At 51.2% G+C, this 17,471-nt stretch overlaps 1 protein-coding gene across 1 annotated transcript; it reads right to left on the bottom strand.

The window, feature by feature from the left end:
• Positions 1 to 523: 523 nt before the first annotated feature.
• SH3TC2 (SH3 domain and tetratricopeptide repeats 2) lies at positions 524 to 17,112 on the bottom strand. Its single transcript, XM_026063349.1, is given in 19 exon segments — positions 524 to 994; positions 1,356 to 1,552; positions 2,202 to 2,352; positions 3,367 to 3,489; positions 4,120 to 4,270; positions 5,817 to 5,997; positions 6,112 to 7,815; positions 7,919 to 7,960; positions 9,099 to 9,235; positions 10,102 to 10,297; positions 11,121 to 11,191; positions 11,880 to 12,081; positions 12,207 to 12,350; positions 12,730 to 12,835; positions 13,958 to 14,085; positions 14,359 to 14,463; positions 15,632 to 15,751; positions 16,756 to 16,878; positions 16,914 to 17,112. Coding segments are annotated over 19 exon segments (4,272 nt in total). The 3' UTR covers positions 524 to 802.
• Between the last annotated feature and the right edge of the window lie 359 nt (positions 17,113 to 17,471).

The raw sequence follows: 17,471 nt of genomic DNA, 5'->3' as shown, positions 1-17,471 counted from the left end.
GTCCTGTCCCCACCCCTTGGTGATGGTGGGTATCCTTCTCTGCTGAGCAGTCTGCCACCTGCATACAGGATCCATTACCCAGGGAAGGCTTGTCTGGCCATTTTCACTCTTCTTCACTTTCCTGCTTCTGCCTCTCACTGTCAAGAGTTTTGGCAGTGCTTTGTACAAAAGAGGACTTGGAAAAGGCCAGTGGTTCTGCAGAAGTGTGGGTCACAGGCCTTCTCAAAGCAGAAAGGACAAAAAACAAATATAAATAAAGGAGTTGCTATTTAAGTTAAAATACATTTGGGGTTGGAGGCATTCCCTTGCAGGCTGTGCTGCCCCATGGGACCCAGGAGGCAGTGGGAGGCAGGCAGGACAGGACACTGGCACAGGGGCAGCACTTTCCCCTGTCCTGCTGTCCCAGGCAGGCAGCCACATTCCTGCAGTGCCATCTAGTGCCCAGCTCCACTCCACCAAACTTCTACAGCACCAGACTCCTGGTCCAGGCTGGCGACTGAGTCCTCATCCTGCCCTGCTTCATGGTAATACCCGACATTGTCCTCTCTGTGCAGGTTGCTGCCATGGATGGACAGCTAGACTCATAGCAGTGCTCTGGCTTGGAGGAAACTAGGAAGACAGTGTGCCAAGCGCTTGATCCCATGTCTGTTGGAGATGAGAAGATAAAACGCTGCTGACCTTCTCAGGATGCTGCACAGGACCTTCTGCAGGCCATTTGTTCTGGAAAGTACATGGACCTGTGCCAACAATGAGGCAGCAAGTTGCCTTTGCTGGCTACGCTCAAGTCCACTTTGGTGGTCGGTCAGACGACGTGCCCTCCTTCGCTCAACCACCTGGCCCGATACATGGTACATCCTGGTGTGTCCATGTGACAGAGAGGGGCACTGTAGATGCGACCCAGCTTGGCATGAATGATGCCTTGTAGCTCCTGGTCTCCCACCTCAGTTGCTGCGGCAAGGGCCAAGAGGAAGTAGCCTGCTGCATCCTGTTCATCCTAACCATAAAGGACAGGGGCAAGCATTAGGAAGTGGTTTAAATGAAGGTCGCACGGTGTGAGGGAACTGGAGCAGAGCCCAGTGGTTCCGGACAGAACCCTGTGACACTTGACTTAATAGAAATGGGCTCTGTATTGTCACAGCTGAATGCCAGCACGTCTTTCCAAACTGCCTTTCCCCCCTCAAAACCTGGTGTGCCAGCATTGTGCATATTTATTTTAAAGCTGCTGAAGGACGAAGGGTCACAGGATGCAGCCATCTACATGTGTGGCTGCTCTGTCAGCAAATATGATACTCCACCTTTAGCTCTCTGTCAAGACCAGTATGTTCAATGCAGCATCACAGAAAGAGGTTTCTTACCTTCAGTTTGTGCAGGGTCAGGTTGCCAAGGTGGCAGTACACCTTGGAGTAGTACAGGGCCTCTCCAGTGCACTGCAGCAAGGGAGAATGCAAGGCAAGTGTCTTCAGGTAGCAATCTTCAGCCATCTCATACATCTGCAGAAAATAGTAGACTGTAGCCAGGCGGTGGAAGGCAACCAGCTCTTGCAATTGATCTCCTGGAAAAAGAGTTGCTGATACAGTCAGCCTGCAGCATGCTCCCAAATCATTCCCAGCCCTGCAGTCTGAGCCATTTGGGGATGTGTTTGTTCAACAGCCCAGGTGTGCAGACATCTTCATAAGGAGACAGCAAGTTTGAAGATGGCCCACAGAAGACAGAACCATGGGCAGGGTTGCTGATATCAAGGCAGGACAGATTGCCCAGGGACTATCATTTGACCAAAGCATTTCTTGGGTGCTGGAAAGGGCCATTACAAGACTGGCTCCATCTTGGACATTTATACTGGTATTTTGGCTGTTTAAACTATTTCCGTAATGGAAAGGGATGAGTTTATCAGAAGAATCGATGCAGAGAGGAACAGTTGACTTCTGTGCCTTCATCATACTTCCTGTGCTCTGGTGTAGCAACAACCCTCCGCTCAGCCCAGTCCCACTACACCACAGCAGAGCACTTTCATGTGGCTATCAAGCAGCTTAAAAAGGGAAGTGGCCTTAAAAAGATGTTACTCTTTAGGATAAGAATAGGTCCAGAGGTCTTATGAAAGCAGGAATGTCCTCCTTTCACATGCACACTGTTTTCATCTGGAAAGGCAGCCCCTTCCCCAGGAACTGGTAACTCCCTGTACCCCACAGGTTTGCATCACTCACCCACCCTGGTGCTCAGCCTGGCTGCCAGTGTGGCAAACTCCAGTGCCTTCTCGTAGCCCTGCAGCCCAATCTGCAGCTCTGCTAGCTTATTGAACAGCCGTAGCTCTGTCTTAATGGCCTTCAGTTTCCTGGCCAAGGGCACGGCACCTCCCTGAAGAGAGAAAACAGTGAGTCCATCCCGTTCCTAGAGGTATCGGTACTGCACTTCCCTTGGAGGGGTGATAGAACTGCACGGGATGGATCTAGAGCTTGTCAAGGCAGACAGTCTGTGGGGTTGTTTAGTGCTACAGCAGGGTGCTGGATATCCTGATTCCAGCCTATCCTTCCTCTTAAAACTGAGTTTCATTTCCCAGACTGTGGTCCTCAGAACCTCACATCTCTGCTGTTCCTTAGGTGCCTGAAATTCTGACTCTGAACATGTCCTCAGGAGCAACCATCTCACATCTAAAGCTGCCAGGTTTTATAATGTAAGGCCCCTGCCCTTAGGCCTGCTTAGACCATGACTGGGGCCAGGCTGTGTAGAAACTGCAGTGCTTGCTGCTGCCTGCCTGTCCCAGCTGAGGGTCTACACTGGAAGAACAAGGTATCATTCCCCAAAGCCTCGCAGGCACCTCCCTGAAGGCTTTAGCTAGGTGCTAAGCCCTAGAGGAATGCAAAAGGTTTTAAGAAACATCCATCTTCAGCATTTCCTACGAGCAGTTCCCTGCTCAGCTCCCTGTCCTGTGAAGTCTCCTCTGTGCACCATCCAGGAGGTCAGACAGCATCAAGCCTCCACATGGTGCACTTATTCTTGTTTGGTTTCCTGGGCCATAAGCATTCCTTCAGCTCACACCTTACTCACTAGCCTATGTTCAAATCCTCAGACGCTGGTCGGAGGCTATCTAGGAGAGTACAAGGGCAGTCTTGCTCGGAAGCCCTCCCACCACTCTCAAAGAACTTTGGGGAGACCTGAAGCTATTACAAAATGTGCCTGTGCTCCAGGCTTCCCCACTGCCCCATACACAGCAATGCTCACACTCTGGCACACTCAGAATTACCCCATCCCTCTCCACCCTCTTTCCTTTCAGCCTGACCATGCGGTGTTGCAGTCAGCCCTAGGGGAGAGCTCTCTATGGCTGTCACCTAGTGGAAACACAAGGACAGAAATGCTCAGAGGGGTCAATACCCTATAATACTCCACTGCTCGATCTCTGTTTCGGCTGCCATTAAAAAAGGTATCACCCGCTTTTTCGTAAAGGTCCATGGCCAAGGAGAAGTCCCCAGATTTCACAGCAGTCTGAATGGCTGCCTGGAAGGAAAAGGAACTGGAGTGAGACTTGGAAAGAGACTCGTTTGAAAACAGAGAACTAAATCATCACAGATGTGAGTCTTAGTGCTCCAAACAGCATGTATACATGTTGTCAAGCAGGTATGTGTGACTGTCATGATGCATTTGCAAGTGATGTGTGCAAGGATGGAGCTGGGAGCCAGATGACACGTCACTGTGCTGAGTCACAGTGCTGGACTGATCAACTGGCTTATCCAAAGGCATCAAGATTTCAGTCGGGACAGTGCAGCCCGCACCTGCCCTGGCCCTGGGCTTTCATTATGGTGTGATGGAGTCAACATGAAGATTAATGAGGAGAACAGATAGCCTAGACAGAGAAAGGGCAGGGCCAGTAGGAGTGAGGGCAGGTATGTTAACGTCTGTGAAGAACAGATATTTGTGCCAGTTATGCACTTGGCCCTGGTGTCATCTTCCAGTCAGAACATGCATGCTCTTCCTTCCACTAGTAGGTTTCCACTGCTCGTGAGAAGATCCTCTTTCCCTTCCAAGATTCCCAGCCCAAAATGGCTCCTACCAACCCACAATTAGTTGTGATGGGAACGCAGCTAGCCAGGGTGGGAATGGGCACCAGTCCAGCCACCTCCTCCATACCTGGAAGTACATTTCCACCAGCTCATCCTCTTGCATGAGATAGTAAAGCCTGCCTGACTGCAACCAGGCCTCTGCTGCTTTGACTGTCTCCCCAAGATCAATGAAAATCCTTAGACTCTGCTTGGTGCAGTCCAGGGACTGTTTCAAAGCTCTGTGATGGTAACAGGCAAAAAGGCATTACAGAGAAATCACAGGACACCCCCAGCAACCAGTTGCAAACCAACCCCAGCACCTTCCCTTTGGCAATTCCATCTTCTCCTCCTACAGTTGCCGCTGGTTAGAGACAAATGGACAGTCACAGCTCTTAGCAGTGTGTCCTGGCAAAATGGTAAAAGCCTCCATGCTTTAGTGCATGTGTGTGTGTCATTTGGCAACCTTAGGCTAGCCTGGGATGGCTGCCCATCCTCCAGTGCTCAGCACAGCCCTGTGGCAGCCTGCTCCCAAAGAAGCTGCTCCCCACCTCTGCTCATTTCATCTGATAAAGAAGGTTTTGTCTGGGTCATCTGCAAACCCTACTTGCCACCCCTACACTAAGCCCAAAAGTCACACCAATGCAGAGCGCTCCCAGATGCACATGGGAGCACAGACTGTGAGTGCTTGAATGCCTTCATTTTCCAGACAGCATCTGGTACCCAGAACCACATCTCTGCCCGTTGTTTGTCCCTCAGTGCAGCCAAAGAGACAGGTCTGTGGCCAAATGTGCAAGGCCTTGTAGCCCCTTCACAAGCCACTGGTCACCAGAGGCCAAAGGGACAAGCAGCAGAACAGAGCTACCAGACTGGACACACTGCCTCCAGAAGGCAACCGTGGTGAAGAGAGGGACGGGCAGTGCCCCAGGTATGTTTGTTTGCTTGGTGTCTCGCCTGATGGCAGCTGGGCTCCAGCTGTCCTTTGAGTTCAGCAAGTGTGGTGCTTTGTGGTCTTAAATAGCACCGTTCACAGGACAGGCGTCTGCTTCCTAAATTCCTTCCCTCTGAACTCACTGTGACCTAACACCCAAATTAATGACAACCCCTGCCCATTTGTCCTTCTGGGGACATGGGAACTAACTCTCCACTATTTGACACATTTGTCTTTAAAAAATAAAGGAAGTCTGTTGTCTGTCCAAGTCTCTTTCACTCCCCTTCTGCCTAATCTAATCAGTCACCTGCACGTGTCAAACTGGAGATTGAAAGGTGAGCTGATATGGGGGTTTAAGTACATCCCTGGGGAAAATATTCCAGCAGAGCTAGGAAAGGCAGACTCAGTGGCTGGAAGCTGAAGCCAGACATTCAAATGACAGATAAGGAATCTATTTTTACTAGTGAGCAGTGATTAATCACTGGAATAAGCCACCAAAGGAAGTGATGAATTCTCTGTCTCTGTGTCACCTCGGATCAAGGCTGGATGTCTTTCTGGAAAACTGTGTTTGGCCAAACCCAAGTCATATTCCAGCTAACAGCTCAGTGTTTGCCAAGCTATCACAGAGTTCTGGCTGACATCAAACTGTTCCCCTCTTCACTGCACAGTGACAACTGGCTGGTCTCAGCATTTCACTAACTTCAGCAGCATGCAGGAGGCACAGTTAGAGCTTCCATCCCTTCTCACTGGAGACCCTTGCTCCAAACACCTCAGAAAAGCCACTGTTCTTGCTTTGAGTGAGCAGAGACACCCCTTTATGAGCATCTACACTGGAAAAAGCCATGAGCTGGACTTACTTGGATGTGCCCACAGCCTGATGGAGCTGGCTGAGGGCCTGCTGGACATTGCCTTCCATCTCTCTGTCCCGGAGCTGTTGTGCCAAAGATACCCAGTGCTCATGGTAGGTAATGCAGGCCTGGAGATTGGGGGATACTTTGCTGTAGAAATGGCAGAGACACTCAGTGATGTGAAGCTGACCTGCATGGTACAGGGAAGGGAAAAGTACAGATCAAACAGCTGCGTTAGGGATCTAACAGGGTGCTGCACAGAGATGGGCACTGCCCTGGTTCCCACCAGCAAAGCTGTACTCACTCCTCACATTATGCCACTTCAGGGCAAAAAGCAGTGCCAGTTCATAACAGAGTCTACCATCTTCTATCCTTTGCCTGTTTATCATGGCCTGTGCTAGCCACAGCAGCACCCGGCCCAACTCCATCTCCAGGTCTTCAGCGCCCTGGAGTTCAGCATAGAGCTCAGCAGACTGGAGCAGGTAGATCTCTGACAGCTGGCTTGCCCCACGTGAAAGGGTCAGCTGCCCCAAGTTAGCCAAGGTGATAGCCTGGTTCCTCTTGTTCCCAGTCTCTTTGGCTTTGTGTAGGGCCCGGAGGTAATTCTCTGCAGCTTTTTGCACCTGCCCTTCTCCCTTCAGGGCAATGGCCAGCAGATTGTGAACGGCTCCACCCTGAGTCACACTGTCTGTCCCATGCAGAGAATGTAAGAGCTGCCACATGATCTCTGCAGCCGGGCCCGGCTGGCTGTCCAGGAGATACATCCACCCCAAACAGAGAGAAGACTCAAAAGCCTCCTCCTCGCTCATCAGCCTGCTGAGAGCTACAGCTGTGGCTGCATAACAAACCGCCCCATCCAACATGCCATGCTGGAGATACATTCGGGACAAGATGGCACACAGAGTCCTCTGGGTGGGCACGGCTCTGTTGTCACAGGAGAAATTCAGTGCCTGCTTGAGATAGAAGCAAGCCACTGCTGGGATGCTGCTCCTTTCTAGTTGACTTCCCAGGAGCTTGGAAGTATTTTGGAGGATGAAGCCAGCTCTCCAAATGGGTGTTGGTGTCCCCTTGACACCACTGGGAACAAACAGCCTGGCAGAGGCCAGTGCAATGTTTGGCAAGTATTTCTTGTCATACAAGTAGCTCAAGATGGGGGTGGCATCCAGTGGCACAGCACTGGTGTCTGGGCTGAGTAAGGTGGTGGCGAGGCATTGAAGACGCTCAGTAAAGGGCAGAACTTCATCATTTTTGCCCAATTGTAGCAAGAGCTTGACAATAAGGAAGCAGATCCGGGCCTCCAAGGGAGCATTACCCACAGCAATGGCTTCTCTCAGGATGTAGTTCATGATCTCCAGCTCATTCTCCGAGCTGAAAGAGTGGCCAGGCAAGCAGACAAGCAAAGTCACCGTTTTCCCCAGCAAGGAGGAGAACTTGTGCTTCATGTTCTGTTTCAAGTAGATGGAGGCAAGGTTCACATGCAATGCAGCCAGCAGGGGCAGATCCCCAAACCCCCTCTCCAGGATGCTCAGGGCTTCCTCAAAGTAGACTCGGGCCTGGGAGAACTTGACCTTTTTGATGCAGAGCTTACCCAAAAGGAAACAGAGCCGGACATGAGCCCAAACTGAATGCGTCCTCTTGGCCCAGTTCCTGGAGGTCTCAAGGTACAAGATCAGTTCATCCTCATCGGAAAAACCATAAAAAGTGGAGCTGAGAAAGGAAAAACTGAGATCATAGAGGCTTTCAAAATTGGACACATAACTGTCTTGGTTAAGGAAGGTTAATATGGGATCAAAGACATCAGCATCCTCCATGTGTCCAACATTCAGGTCAATGAAGAACTTGGGATCATCAAAATCATCTGGCTTCTCCAGGAAAATATCTTCCAGCGTAGCAGGGGCTGATTCACTCCCTGGGCTAGACTTCTCGGAGGTGCTAGGTGTTGCCAAGCTATTTATTTCCTCCCAAGACTGGAGCAGCTGGATATCCTTATAGCCCTGGAGAACAGCCTCTGGAAGGGACAGGCAGATCACAGTGGGATGTTTCCATATGTCAAAATTCACTCTCTGAAGTCATCATAAAAACATCCTATTCTGTCCCCTCCACATACTCACCTGATGGTATTTTGGGGAATGTGGCTGTGGGTTCAAAACCATCTACACAGACAAGGAGACAAACAGAAAACAAGAAGGCTAAAGCCTTGGTCAGTGTTAGCATGCAGACACAGCACTCACACCTTACAGAGATCTGCTGCTGCTCTACTAAACCCCAGGACCTGTATTTGGAAGAACAGGCTCTATTCTGGCCCTGGACAGCATATGCAGCTGCAATTGCAACCCCTCCTTCTGGGGGTCTCCATGTTCTTAAAATGGCTGTCAGGTGATGGTGGGGTGAGCACTGGCAACATTATAGTTATCCAGGAACAAGCAGGTCTTATTTTTCACAGGTGGGGTTTTATCTGCCCTGTCTCTCTTTAGAGCTTTGTTGTGACTATTCAGAGGTTTCAGATATGCATGTATTTCTGACAGGCTCTACCCCCAGGCTTATTGTACCTTCACTGGAGCATCTGGATGCTGAACTGGCTGGTCTGAAAGGTGGCCTGAACCCCACGGGTTCCCAAGGCTCAGCCCTGCATGACCACATTGCTCTTCTAGGCAGTGAGAAGGCAGAAAACTGAGGCAGAGTTATTAGCTGTAGTCCAAAAGCCACACTGCAAATACAGCGAAACTGAGAACAGCACCCAGGAACCCTGGCCTCTTGGCTCCTCCTCTGGGCACAGAGACAGTATCATTGTCACTTTAGCTGTGCACTGCTCTTCAATATACACCCAAAGGTCAGACAACAGCGGGAGACTGCGCTCTGCACGGACCTCTCAGAAGAAGCCAGATAGTAATTTTTTTTCCATTGGACAGGAAAGAGTTTGATTTCTCCCTGCCTCATATTTCATCCTTTTCCAAAGCCTTTCCTAGCCCTCCAGTCTCTCTGAGGAGCTCAGCAGGATCACCTCTTACTGCAAGGTGGTCAACAGCCAGCACCTACAGCCAGCATCAGTCCAGAGCAGAATCTGCCAGGGGTGAACCACAGCCCTGGAGGCAAACAGCAGTGTGGCAGGGCCCAGCTCTTGAGGGTATCTACAGCCTCCACGACCAGGCTGAGCAGGGGGCTTTGAAGTTCTTCCATCCGCAGCAGTTCTCTCACCTGAGCAGCTTGGAGCAAGAAGCTCTCTAGACACAGCCCAAAGCTGCTCTCCAAGGGCACCAATGGGGCTGGGCACCTCAGAGAGGGGAAACTCACCAAGCCGGTACACAGAGGTGATGTCAGTGCGCGCCAGGTCACTGAGCAGGGCAGCAAAGTGCTGCTCACTGCCATTGCAGGGGATGCGCAGGAGGGAGACTTTTTCTTCTTCACTCAGAAACACCAAGCCCTTTCCCCTAGGTCATGGCACACATCAGGAGAAAACAGTCAGTGTCTTCCCCTCCTCTGACACTACTGCTGTCCTGTGGGGTGGAGATGGGCTTTCCCACCCCTCTGCTTCCTCCCACCAGGAAAGCTGATCTGCAGATGGATGCCAGAGTCTGAACACCTTCCCCACAAGGGCTCTCAGACCCAGCTCCTCCCTGGAGGAACCGATGGATGCCAGAGGAAGGAACCCGTTGGTCTTCTTTGTCTCCAGAAGGGTATCAAACTAGAGCTACGTCATTAAATCAACACAGAGACAACTGCCAGGGTCTTCAGAGTGGGACTGTGTCACTCTCCTTCCCCCAGAAACTCCTGTCATGTCCTTAGGAGGGTGTATAATTCTGCTTCATGAGGAACCATGTTGTTCTGCCTCAGCATCCCGCAGAAGACAAAAGGGCAGAAGGAAACAAAGCAAGCCTCGTTTTTTCTGGCAGTGCTCACTGTCCCCTGTCCTTACCAGACTCACAGCCCCTCAGACAAAGCTACAAAGTCAAGAACATTTCTAGGTGAAACAGTGGAGCCAGCTGGTCAGTGACATAGCTGTACTGGCCTGTCTTCGCCTAAAGTGAGGTCTAGCCCAGGGCCAGATTTGTTCCTGTCTAAGAATCACTGGAGACAAGTGAATTTTGATAGCTCTGTCTGGGCAGAGATTCCTGCAACCTGTCGGCAGAAGAACCTGGCCTAGGCTTCTGGGCAAACCTCAAATGGATCCTCTGTGAAGGCCTTGCAAGTCGGATAATCTGCCCTGGATTCTCACATACACTTGAGTTGGGACTCAGAGTCCACCCTTCCCCTTCCCCTAACCGCAAGTTCATCTAGAAAGTAGCAGTAAACTTACAGAGGTTCACAGGCCTCAGGATTTATGCATCTGGTTGGGACAAAGCCGATATTCCCACTGCTTAGGGATTTTCCCACAAACCATGGCAGTCCTGGAATAAGGAAGCCAAAGACTTCTATGCTGTCTCCCTTGGAAAAACTCAGTTCATCCCAGGTTCCTCCTCTGTGGTCCTCTTTGGCTGTGCACCTGCCTTTGACTGAGAAACAAAGAAAACAACTGCATTTCAGTGTGAGGTCTTCTGTGACACCCCTTCCTTGCTAGAAGAAAACTAGGCAAGGAGAGACCACAAGTTTAGCTTGAGAAGGCTATCTCTTTGTCCCCTAAGATTTATTTATTCCCCTCAGACTCAGACCTCTGCAGTTTCTTTTTGAGAAGAGTATTTTGATAAAATATACAATAGGCATGGATAAAACCCTGCAAAGCTGAACACCAAAACCTCTGAGAGTTGTAGTTTGGAAGGTAGCTGGGAAAATGAAACTGCTGGAGCTTCACAGAAGCTGGCCTGTCTCAGCTTTCTGCTAGAAGTAAATCTTTAACAGTGCAAATGTCCATCACACTATGCATCAAATTCACACCTTCAGTGACCTCCCATGTCCAGTGTGCTCTGAGTGGTTCCCATGTCTGATCAGGAATTGCATGGGGCTAATGGGAGAATGGTTGGCATGCGTTTTGTGTGCACACTGGTGGGAGCCTAATTATTTAAAACTTCCATCCTGAAAGGATTAAAAGAGAGAAAAAATTACAGTAGGAGAAGAGAAAAAATGAAGCTAGCAGAAGGATGTCATTAGCAGTTCTTTGTATTTTATGCTGTTCAGATCAGCCCTCTAAGTACATGCAGTTCCCAGGGTCTATTCCCCATTCAAGAGAGACCAAAGATACAGTTTTCCCGAGAGCACTTTGCAATGGAGTATCATTGTCAGAACAATAGATCTGCCCTTTGCATTTGTGGCTGAATCCAGGTTTGCAAAAGCTGTGTCCTCGCCTGGGAAAGGCAGCCATGTTACATAGATGTCACTCACCAATTGGCTGAGTTGTCCCACTTATCTCCTGGGAGATGCCAAAACTCACAGCATGATTCTTCAAGAACCACCTGCAAGGCAAAGGGTAACCAGAGGGTTAACAGAGGGTCCTCCCTGAGCAGTCCTGTCCTCAGTCCACCCACCAGGGAGGACCTCACATGAGCAGGAAAAATGTTCTATCCCCTGCGAGCACTGGAGCTCATGTGGAGCATGACCAGCACAGCCACTCCAGTAGTCCCTTGCAGTGGTGCTACTGGGCATGGAGAGCAGTCTGCACCTTGTGACTGCAGCCTTGAGTGCGCCTTCTGCGTCCTGCAGAGCCTTATGCATCCTGCAGAACAGGATGATTTTGCCAGTCCATAGAAGAATTTCACTGTATGAATACAAAAGGAGCTGCGGGTGTCTCTGAGGCTCAGTCAGGTGTCTGGCATGAGGCCTCATGTTGACTGGCATTACCTAAGCCTTGGGCTATGTTTTTTCTTCAATTACTCATCTATAAATTCCAAATAACTCCATGTATGATCTAAATCAATATCATACTGGAACAAGACCAGAATTAAATCCTTCGTCCGTCCCGTGAACAGAACCTGAACTGGTTCCTCTGGCTGTATATACTATGTATGCCCTTATAAAATTATGCAGCCCTTGCCCGCTGTGAGAGGTAAGAGCAGTTCCTCATCCCAGACCTGGTGTTATGCTGGTGCACCAGGATCAGGAATTAATCTTGGCTTGAGCGCTGTAATAGAACAATCTACTTACTGGTAAAATGGGTGAGGTACTGGCTCTAGAGCTGTCACAGGCACCAGGCCTCGTTGACCTGTCAGTAAGGACGTCCCTTCCCACTTGGAGTCTTCTCCAATGTTCTTCACATGGATCAGCTCGTTTCTGTAGAGCCTCAGGCCATCCTCTGCCTCCTCCTCTGGCTGGCAGACACTGGGCACTGCCCTGGAAAAAAAGTTACCTGCAGATAGAAAGAGTCACGCCTAGGTCAACTGCATCAGTGCACGGTGGAGCCCATAATGGAGCTACAACACAGTCCTGCTGAGATGCTTTTGAGGAAGTCCCTACGCGTGTACTACTTCTCACCTTCCTGGAGTAGCAGCCCCAGATATATGGTGGCCAGGCGATCTTCATTTACAGTAACTTTGATCTCAGTGTCCTCCATCAGAGCACAGTTTAGCCAGTACACCTGATCAAAGAGAAGCTGCTCCAAGCAGCTAGCCACATAGCCTAAAAGACCAAAGGGGGAAAGCAGTGTTAACACCCTCCTTTGCTGGAATGGCCAGCATGCTCTTTGAATATCTCCCAATTTGCCATTTGCAACCACATTGTGAGGCAACAGCCTCTAATTCTGCCCCCATTCCCACCAGGTGCAGTAAAGGGATTAGACAAAAGGCATCCTCCCGTGTCTTTTTCACTGAGTCAGACAACGGCTTCATAAATCTGTAGACGGTCACCAAGGTCTTTCAGTCCATATTCCTTCCTCTTTAAGCTGTCTACCCCAGAATATTACTATATCTTTGTTGTCACAGAACACCTTCTCCCAAAATTCTTCTCACATTGTCTCTTTTTATCTCCCACACCCTGCTTCATGTCTTGAATATTTTACCTAACGTCAGGTATGTGGAAAATTTCCAGATTTCTTCCAGGGTTTTGAAAGTGAGGAGGAACCGGTCCTCCTGTGCTTGTACACAGACCAGCCTGGCTGAGAGCTCCTACACAGAGAAGACAAAGCAAGAATAAGGGGAAGTCCTGGGGATCTGACAGGAGTTCTTGGCAGGGTGGTAATAATATTAGAGCCTGAAATGAGAATAGGGAATCTTTTATTAGCATATTCCAAGCTAAAGCTGTATGAGTTGGTCCCGTTGTCTGGGCTTAAAGGGAAGGTGCTGCAACCAGCTGAGTCTGTCAGCCAACAGGGATGGAGTAACCAGTGACAGTTCCCTATGGTGCAGCCACAGGAGGGCGAAGAAGCTGAATTTCCTCCTCCAGATCGTTTCCTCTATCTCACACACCAGAACCACTGTGCTTTTGAAATCCGGGCCCCTGCATCATTCTGTGCATGGGTTAATGTTCAGGCAGGACAGGGACAACTTCCAAATTGCAACTCCAGTGGAGTCAAGAAGAAATCCAGTCCTCCTGAGACTACGACCACAAGGTGTCTAGGCTGAGAGCAGTGACTGCGCTTTGAGGTAGAAGCTCTTCTTTCACTGTTGCTGGCATTAGTACTTCTGCACTGTTCCAGGTCTTCTGGACAGCTCTGCAGGGAGCCCTGAAGTGCCAGGGCCTTAAAGATCCACAGAGAAGGAGAATTCAGGCTAGGGAATGTCTCTATACCTGCAGTAGTTTTCCTTTATGAAATCACAATACTCTGAGAATCTCTGTGAATCTCCAGGGATGCTGTCTGAGAGGAAATTGTGCTGTCCCTGCACACTTTGTCTCTCTTCTATTCATCTAGGCTGATTTCCAGTAGGAGACAGGCAGTTCCACCAGGGACCTAACCCTGTTGCACAGCTTTGATGAATCTAGCCCTATGCAGTGCATGTTATTTAGCACTCACCATAGTGTTATGTGCATGATTCCTCGGGCAGCTCAGTGCCTCCAAAGTCATGTTCCTGATATGAGGTTCAGCTTTGGATCTACCTCTCCATTACTGTTTTCTTTCCCGTATTGTTTCCATCCCCTATACATAGTACCTGTGTCCAGGGACACACACCTACAGGGGTCTTGGAGGAACTGCTCTTTCTCTGCTGGGTTTGGTGCCCCATCACACATCCCATGCAGACCAGGTGCCTTCCAGTGGTATGCTTTCATCTGCCAGAGGCTGGGGTTCCTACCTTGAACAGAGCACAGACTTCTCTGTCATCATTCTCCAGAGCCCACAGCTTCTTTCTGACTGCTTCCTGGAGCTGGGAATTGAGGCACCGGGAGGAGCGACTCTCAACAGAGAAGAAGAGCGAAATCTCTTGAAAAGGAAATGTGCAGGGTTAAGGGGAGAAGGAGCTCCATGCAGAGCCCCCTCCATCGCACAGCCTTCCCTGCAGTCAGTCCCACCAATGCCTCCAGCCCTTGCTTGGTTACAGCGCTCAAACAACATAAACAGATACCACCATCTCTCTCTAGATGATAGCAACAAAGATGAGAAATTCAAGGAATGCCAGGGATCTTCAGCTGTGGTGCCAGTCCTTGCTACATACAATTACTGGAAAAATGTATGATGCTGAAGGCAGCATCTTACCTGGCGGAAAGCCCTCCCCGACAGCCAGCAACACTGAGGAGTTGTCCGGCAAGCCTTCTGCTGCCTCTGTAGCAGGATCGGTTGGCTCTGGCTCCCCAGCATTACCTAGCAGGGAGGTGGGACACAGAAGAGCTGCTGTCAAATTTTATGGCAGAGATGTAGGACACTCTGCCTAACCACATCACCTGAAAGCACAGTCCATGGGTCACATTGCAGATCTGGCTGGAGGACTGTGTGAATCTGCTATCACCTTAAAATCATGCTCAAAAGTGGAAGCAAGAACCCTGGGATTAACGTGTCCTAACTACAAGATATCCTTGATGATTGGCTTCCTCCCAGTGCTGGAGTAAACTTGAAGTGAGGAGACTCCCTTCTTGCTCTAGGGACAGACCCTCACGAAGCAGATCTGGTAGCAAGGTGACTTTATAACAGTGACATTTTTTGGAGGGGATCTCAGAGTAAGAACACTTTTCCTGCACAAGAAAGCCAAGGATTTATAAAATGCTTTGCTTATTAACTTGACAGTTGAAATAAGATTTTCTCCACATGTGCTGGCATGGATCTGAAATCCAAGCCACATTCTCTCTGCTTCACACATCATCAACTATTGCCAGAAAAGATTCTGGAAGTGAAACTTTAGTTGGTAATTATATTAATAATGGCTGAGGCACATAAAAATCCAGCTTGCTCTTCCACAGCTGTATTGTCTGTGGAGGGATAATAGGATTAAAAAACAATTTTTGTTAGTAATCAAATAGGGCTTGTAAGGCAAGCCCCTCTGTACCTAGAGATCTGGAGCTGGAATAGTCCAGTGGCTTAAGTCACTTTTTTGACCATAACTGTACTTTAAAGTTCATTTTACTTAGTCAGCTTTGCTAGTCAGTAAAATAAATAGTGATTTGCACACAGAATTATAAACCTTATTTATAGTTAGCAGTAGAAAAGAATTGCCCAAGGCTTGTCATGTAATGAATGGGCTTTTCTTTGAAAGAAAAGCCTCTGCATTTCACTTCTGAACAGACAATTTAAACACACTTAAAGGACTTCATCCAAGTACTCTGTCCCCTTCCACAGAGGTGGGAAGCTGAGGCAGAGAAGTGAAATGAGCCAGAGCAGAGTTAAAACAGAGCCTGGCTCCCACCTCGGCTGGGTTTGACCGTGTTTAACAAGTCCCTCCTTTCCTCTCTGCATCTGGTTAGCCCCAGGCAGATGCCGTTTGGCGCGGCAGGGTCAGCACGGCTGAGGTGTCCCTCCCTTCCCCGGGACCGGGTACCTGATGCCATGGTCTTCTCCTGCCACCATTTTCCCCGGCGCTCGGCTGCGGCGTGCTGCAGGTGATCCCACCTGGACAGGAGCGCGGGCGAGCTGGGACAGCAGCAGTCACACTCTTCGCCTGGGGAACAGGGGTTGCGGGGAGAGGCATTCAGGCACGCCGGCAGGATGCTCTTGGCCCCGGGGGTCTCCATGTGACTCGAGGACAGCAGTAACGAACGAGGGGCAGGGGGTGCAGGGCGGGCGCGCTGCGACGAGGCACGCTGGCGGGTCCCCGCAGAGCCGGTTGCCTGCGCAGGCGCCAGGCCACAGCTCACTTGAGAGGACAAAGGGGTTTGATCCTTGTCGTACTCACCACTTCAGCATTTATTTTTGTTCGGGGCAGGCTCGGAAAGGGAACTGGGAGATTTTTCAAAAGACAAACTGAAACTGCTGGCAGGGGGTCATTGCCAGTTGTGCCAGTGACTCATTTACCAGTTTGGTGATGAAATATTTTGTAACGCCGGTCAGAAAATACTCCCAGGCCAACCCTAACGTGGAGCCGAGCAACAGGTCCCGGGAGCAATGGGCTGTGCTCCTGGCAGCCTGGGCTGAGCAACACGCAGCACCTGCTGGCGCCAGCGCCGGCTTTCCCGGAGGACGTGCAGCTGGAGCAGCTGGCCCTGGACTGCCTCCCTTCTCCGTCTCATTAGCACAGCCTCGTTAGATCATCCGGGCTGCCTTCGTGCCAGCATGGGAATCACCTCGCAGGGCACTGTCACCTCTGCCTGCTGGCCTTGGGGACTTGCGGTACCCGAGGGGCCTCTGCGAGTGTTGCAACGGCCCAGGGTGCTCCTGGCAGCAGTGACAGCAGGACGGGAGTAACAAGGGGGCTCCTGAAAACCCACAGCACAGGGATAAACCCCCTCCCCTCCTTGGCCAAGATGTCCGATCTCCTTCCCCACACACCTAAACCCAGTGGAACAGGCAAGTTGCCCAGCAAAGGCAGGGACCATCTCTGGAGAAGCAAGCAAGCAGCTGGAGGGAGCCAGCGCGCAACGCCAGCGTCTCCCCAGTGGCTCTGCAGCCACACACCTTGCAGCCCTGCTCGGAGGAGCAGAACCATGAGACCCCGGGGCAGCTTACCTGTGCACCCCAGGGACAGGTCCTGGTGCCAAAGGGCCCCCCAGCAGCAGCCCATGTGTCCACCATCACCGGCGGCCCCGAGCCGGCGGTTGCTGCTGCCACTGGCACGGGGTCGGCGAGCCGCTCGCAGCCCGCGGGCGCCCCGGCCCAGCCGGCACCGCGGCTCAGCCCCGGCCCCCCTCACAATGCACAATGTGCCTTTTGACGGGGCAGCGCCCGCAGGCGAGGCGGGGGGGCTGGGTCCATCCCACCGGCTGGCGTGGCTGCCCGGTGCCAGCCCTGCCGCTCCCCCGGGCTCCGCTCTCGCCCTCGCCTCTGGGAGCTTGTCACCAGGCCCACGTGGCACATTCCTCTCATTCCTCCCGCCGGCCGCTGCACGGGGAGTCCCGTGACCGGCAGAGCCTGCCCAAGCTTCAAGCCAGCCCCTCTGGGGAGCTTCGTGCCCATGCAGAACCCGAGCCCCCCGCCAAAGGCAACCCTGGTCCTGACGCTGCTGCAAGCACCCGTCTCACCTGCAGGGAAACCCCGCCGTGGCTTGTCCAGCATCCTCCATCCAGGCCTTGCTCTGTGGCTGTTCCTGGACCGGCCTTCCCACTGCCCGGCAGAGCCAGCACAGCAGCACTCTTCCCATTTCACAGCGAGGGCAGGTTTGCCCCCACCACGCAGATCTCACTGCAGCAGAGATACATCCAAGCAAGCCAAAAACGAGTTCCCTG

This window comes from Apteryx rowi, unplaced genomic scaffold (genome assembly GCF_003343035.1).
Source record: "Apteryx rowi isolate R43461 unplaced genomic scaffold, aptRow1 scaffold_2, whole genome shotgun sequence".
In the NCBI taxonomy this organism is placed as follows: Eukaryota; Metazoa; Chordata; class Aves; order Apterygiformes; family Apterygidae; genus Apteryx; species Apteryx rowi.
The sequence above is the reverse complement of the archived record's forward strand: the minus strand, read 5'-3'. Positions and strand labels throughout refer to the sequence as shown.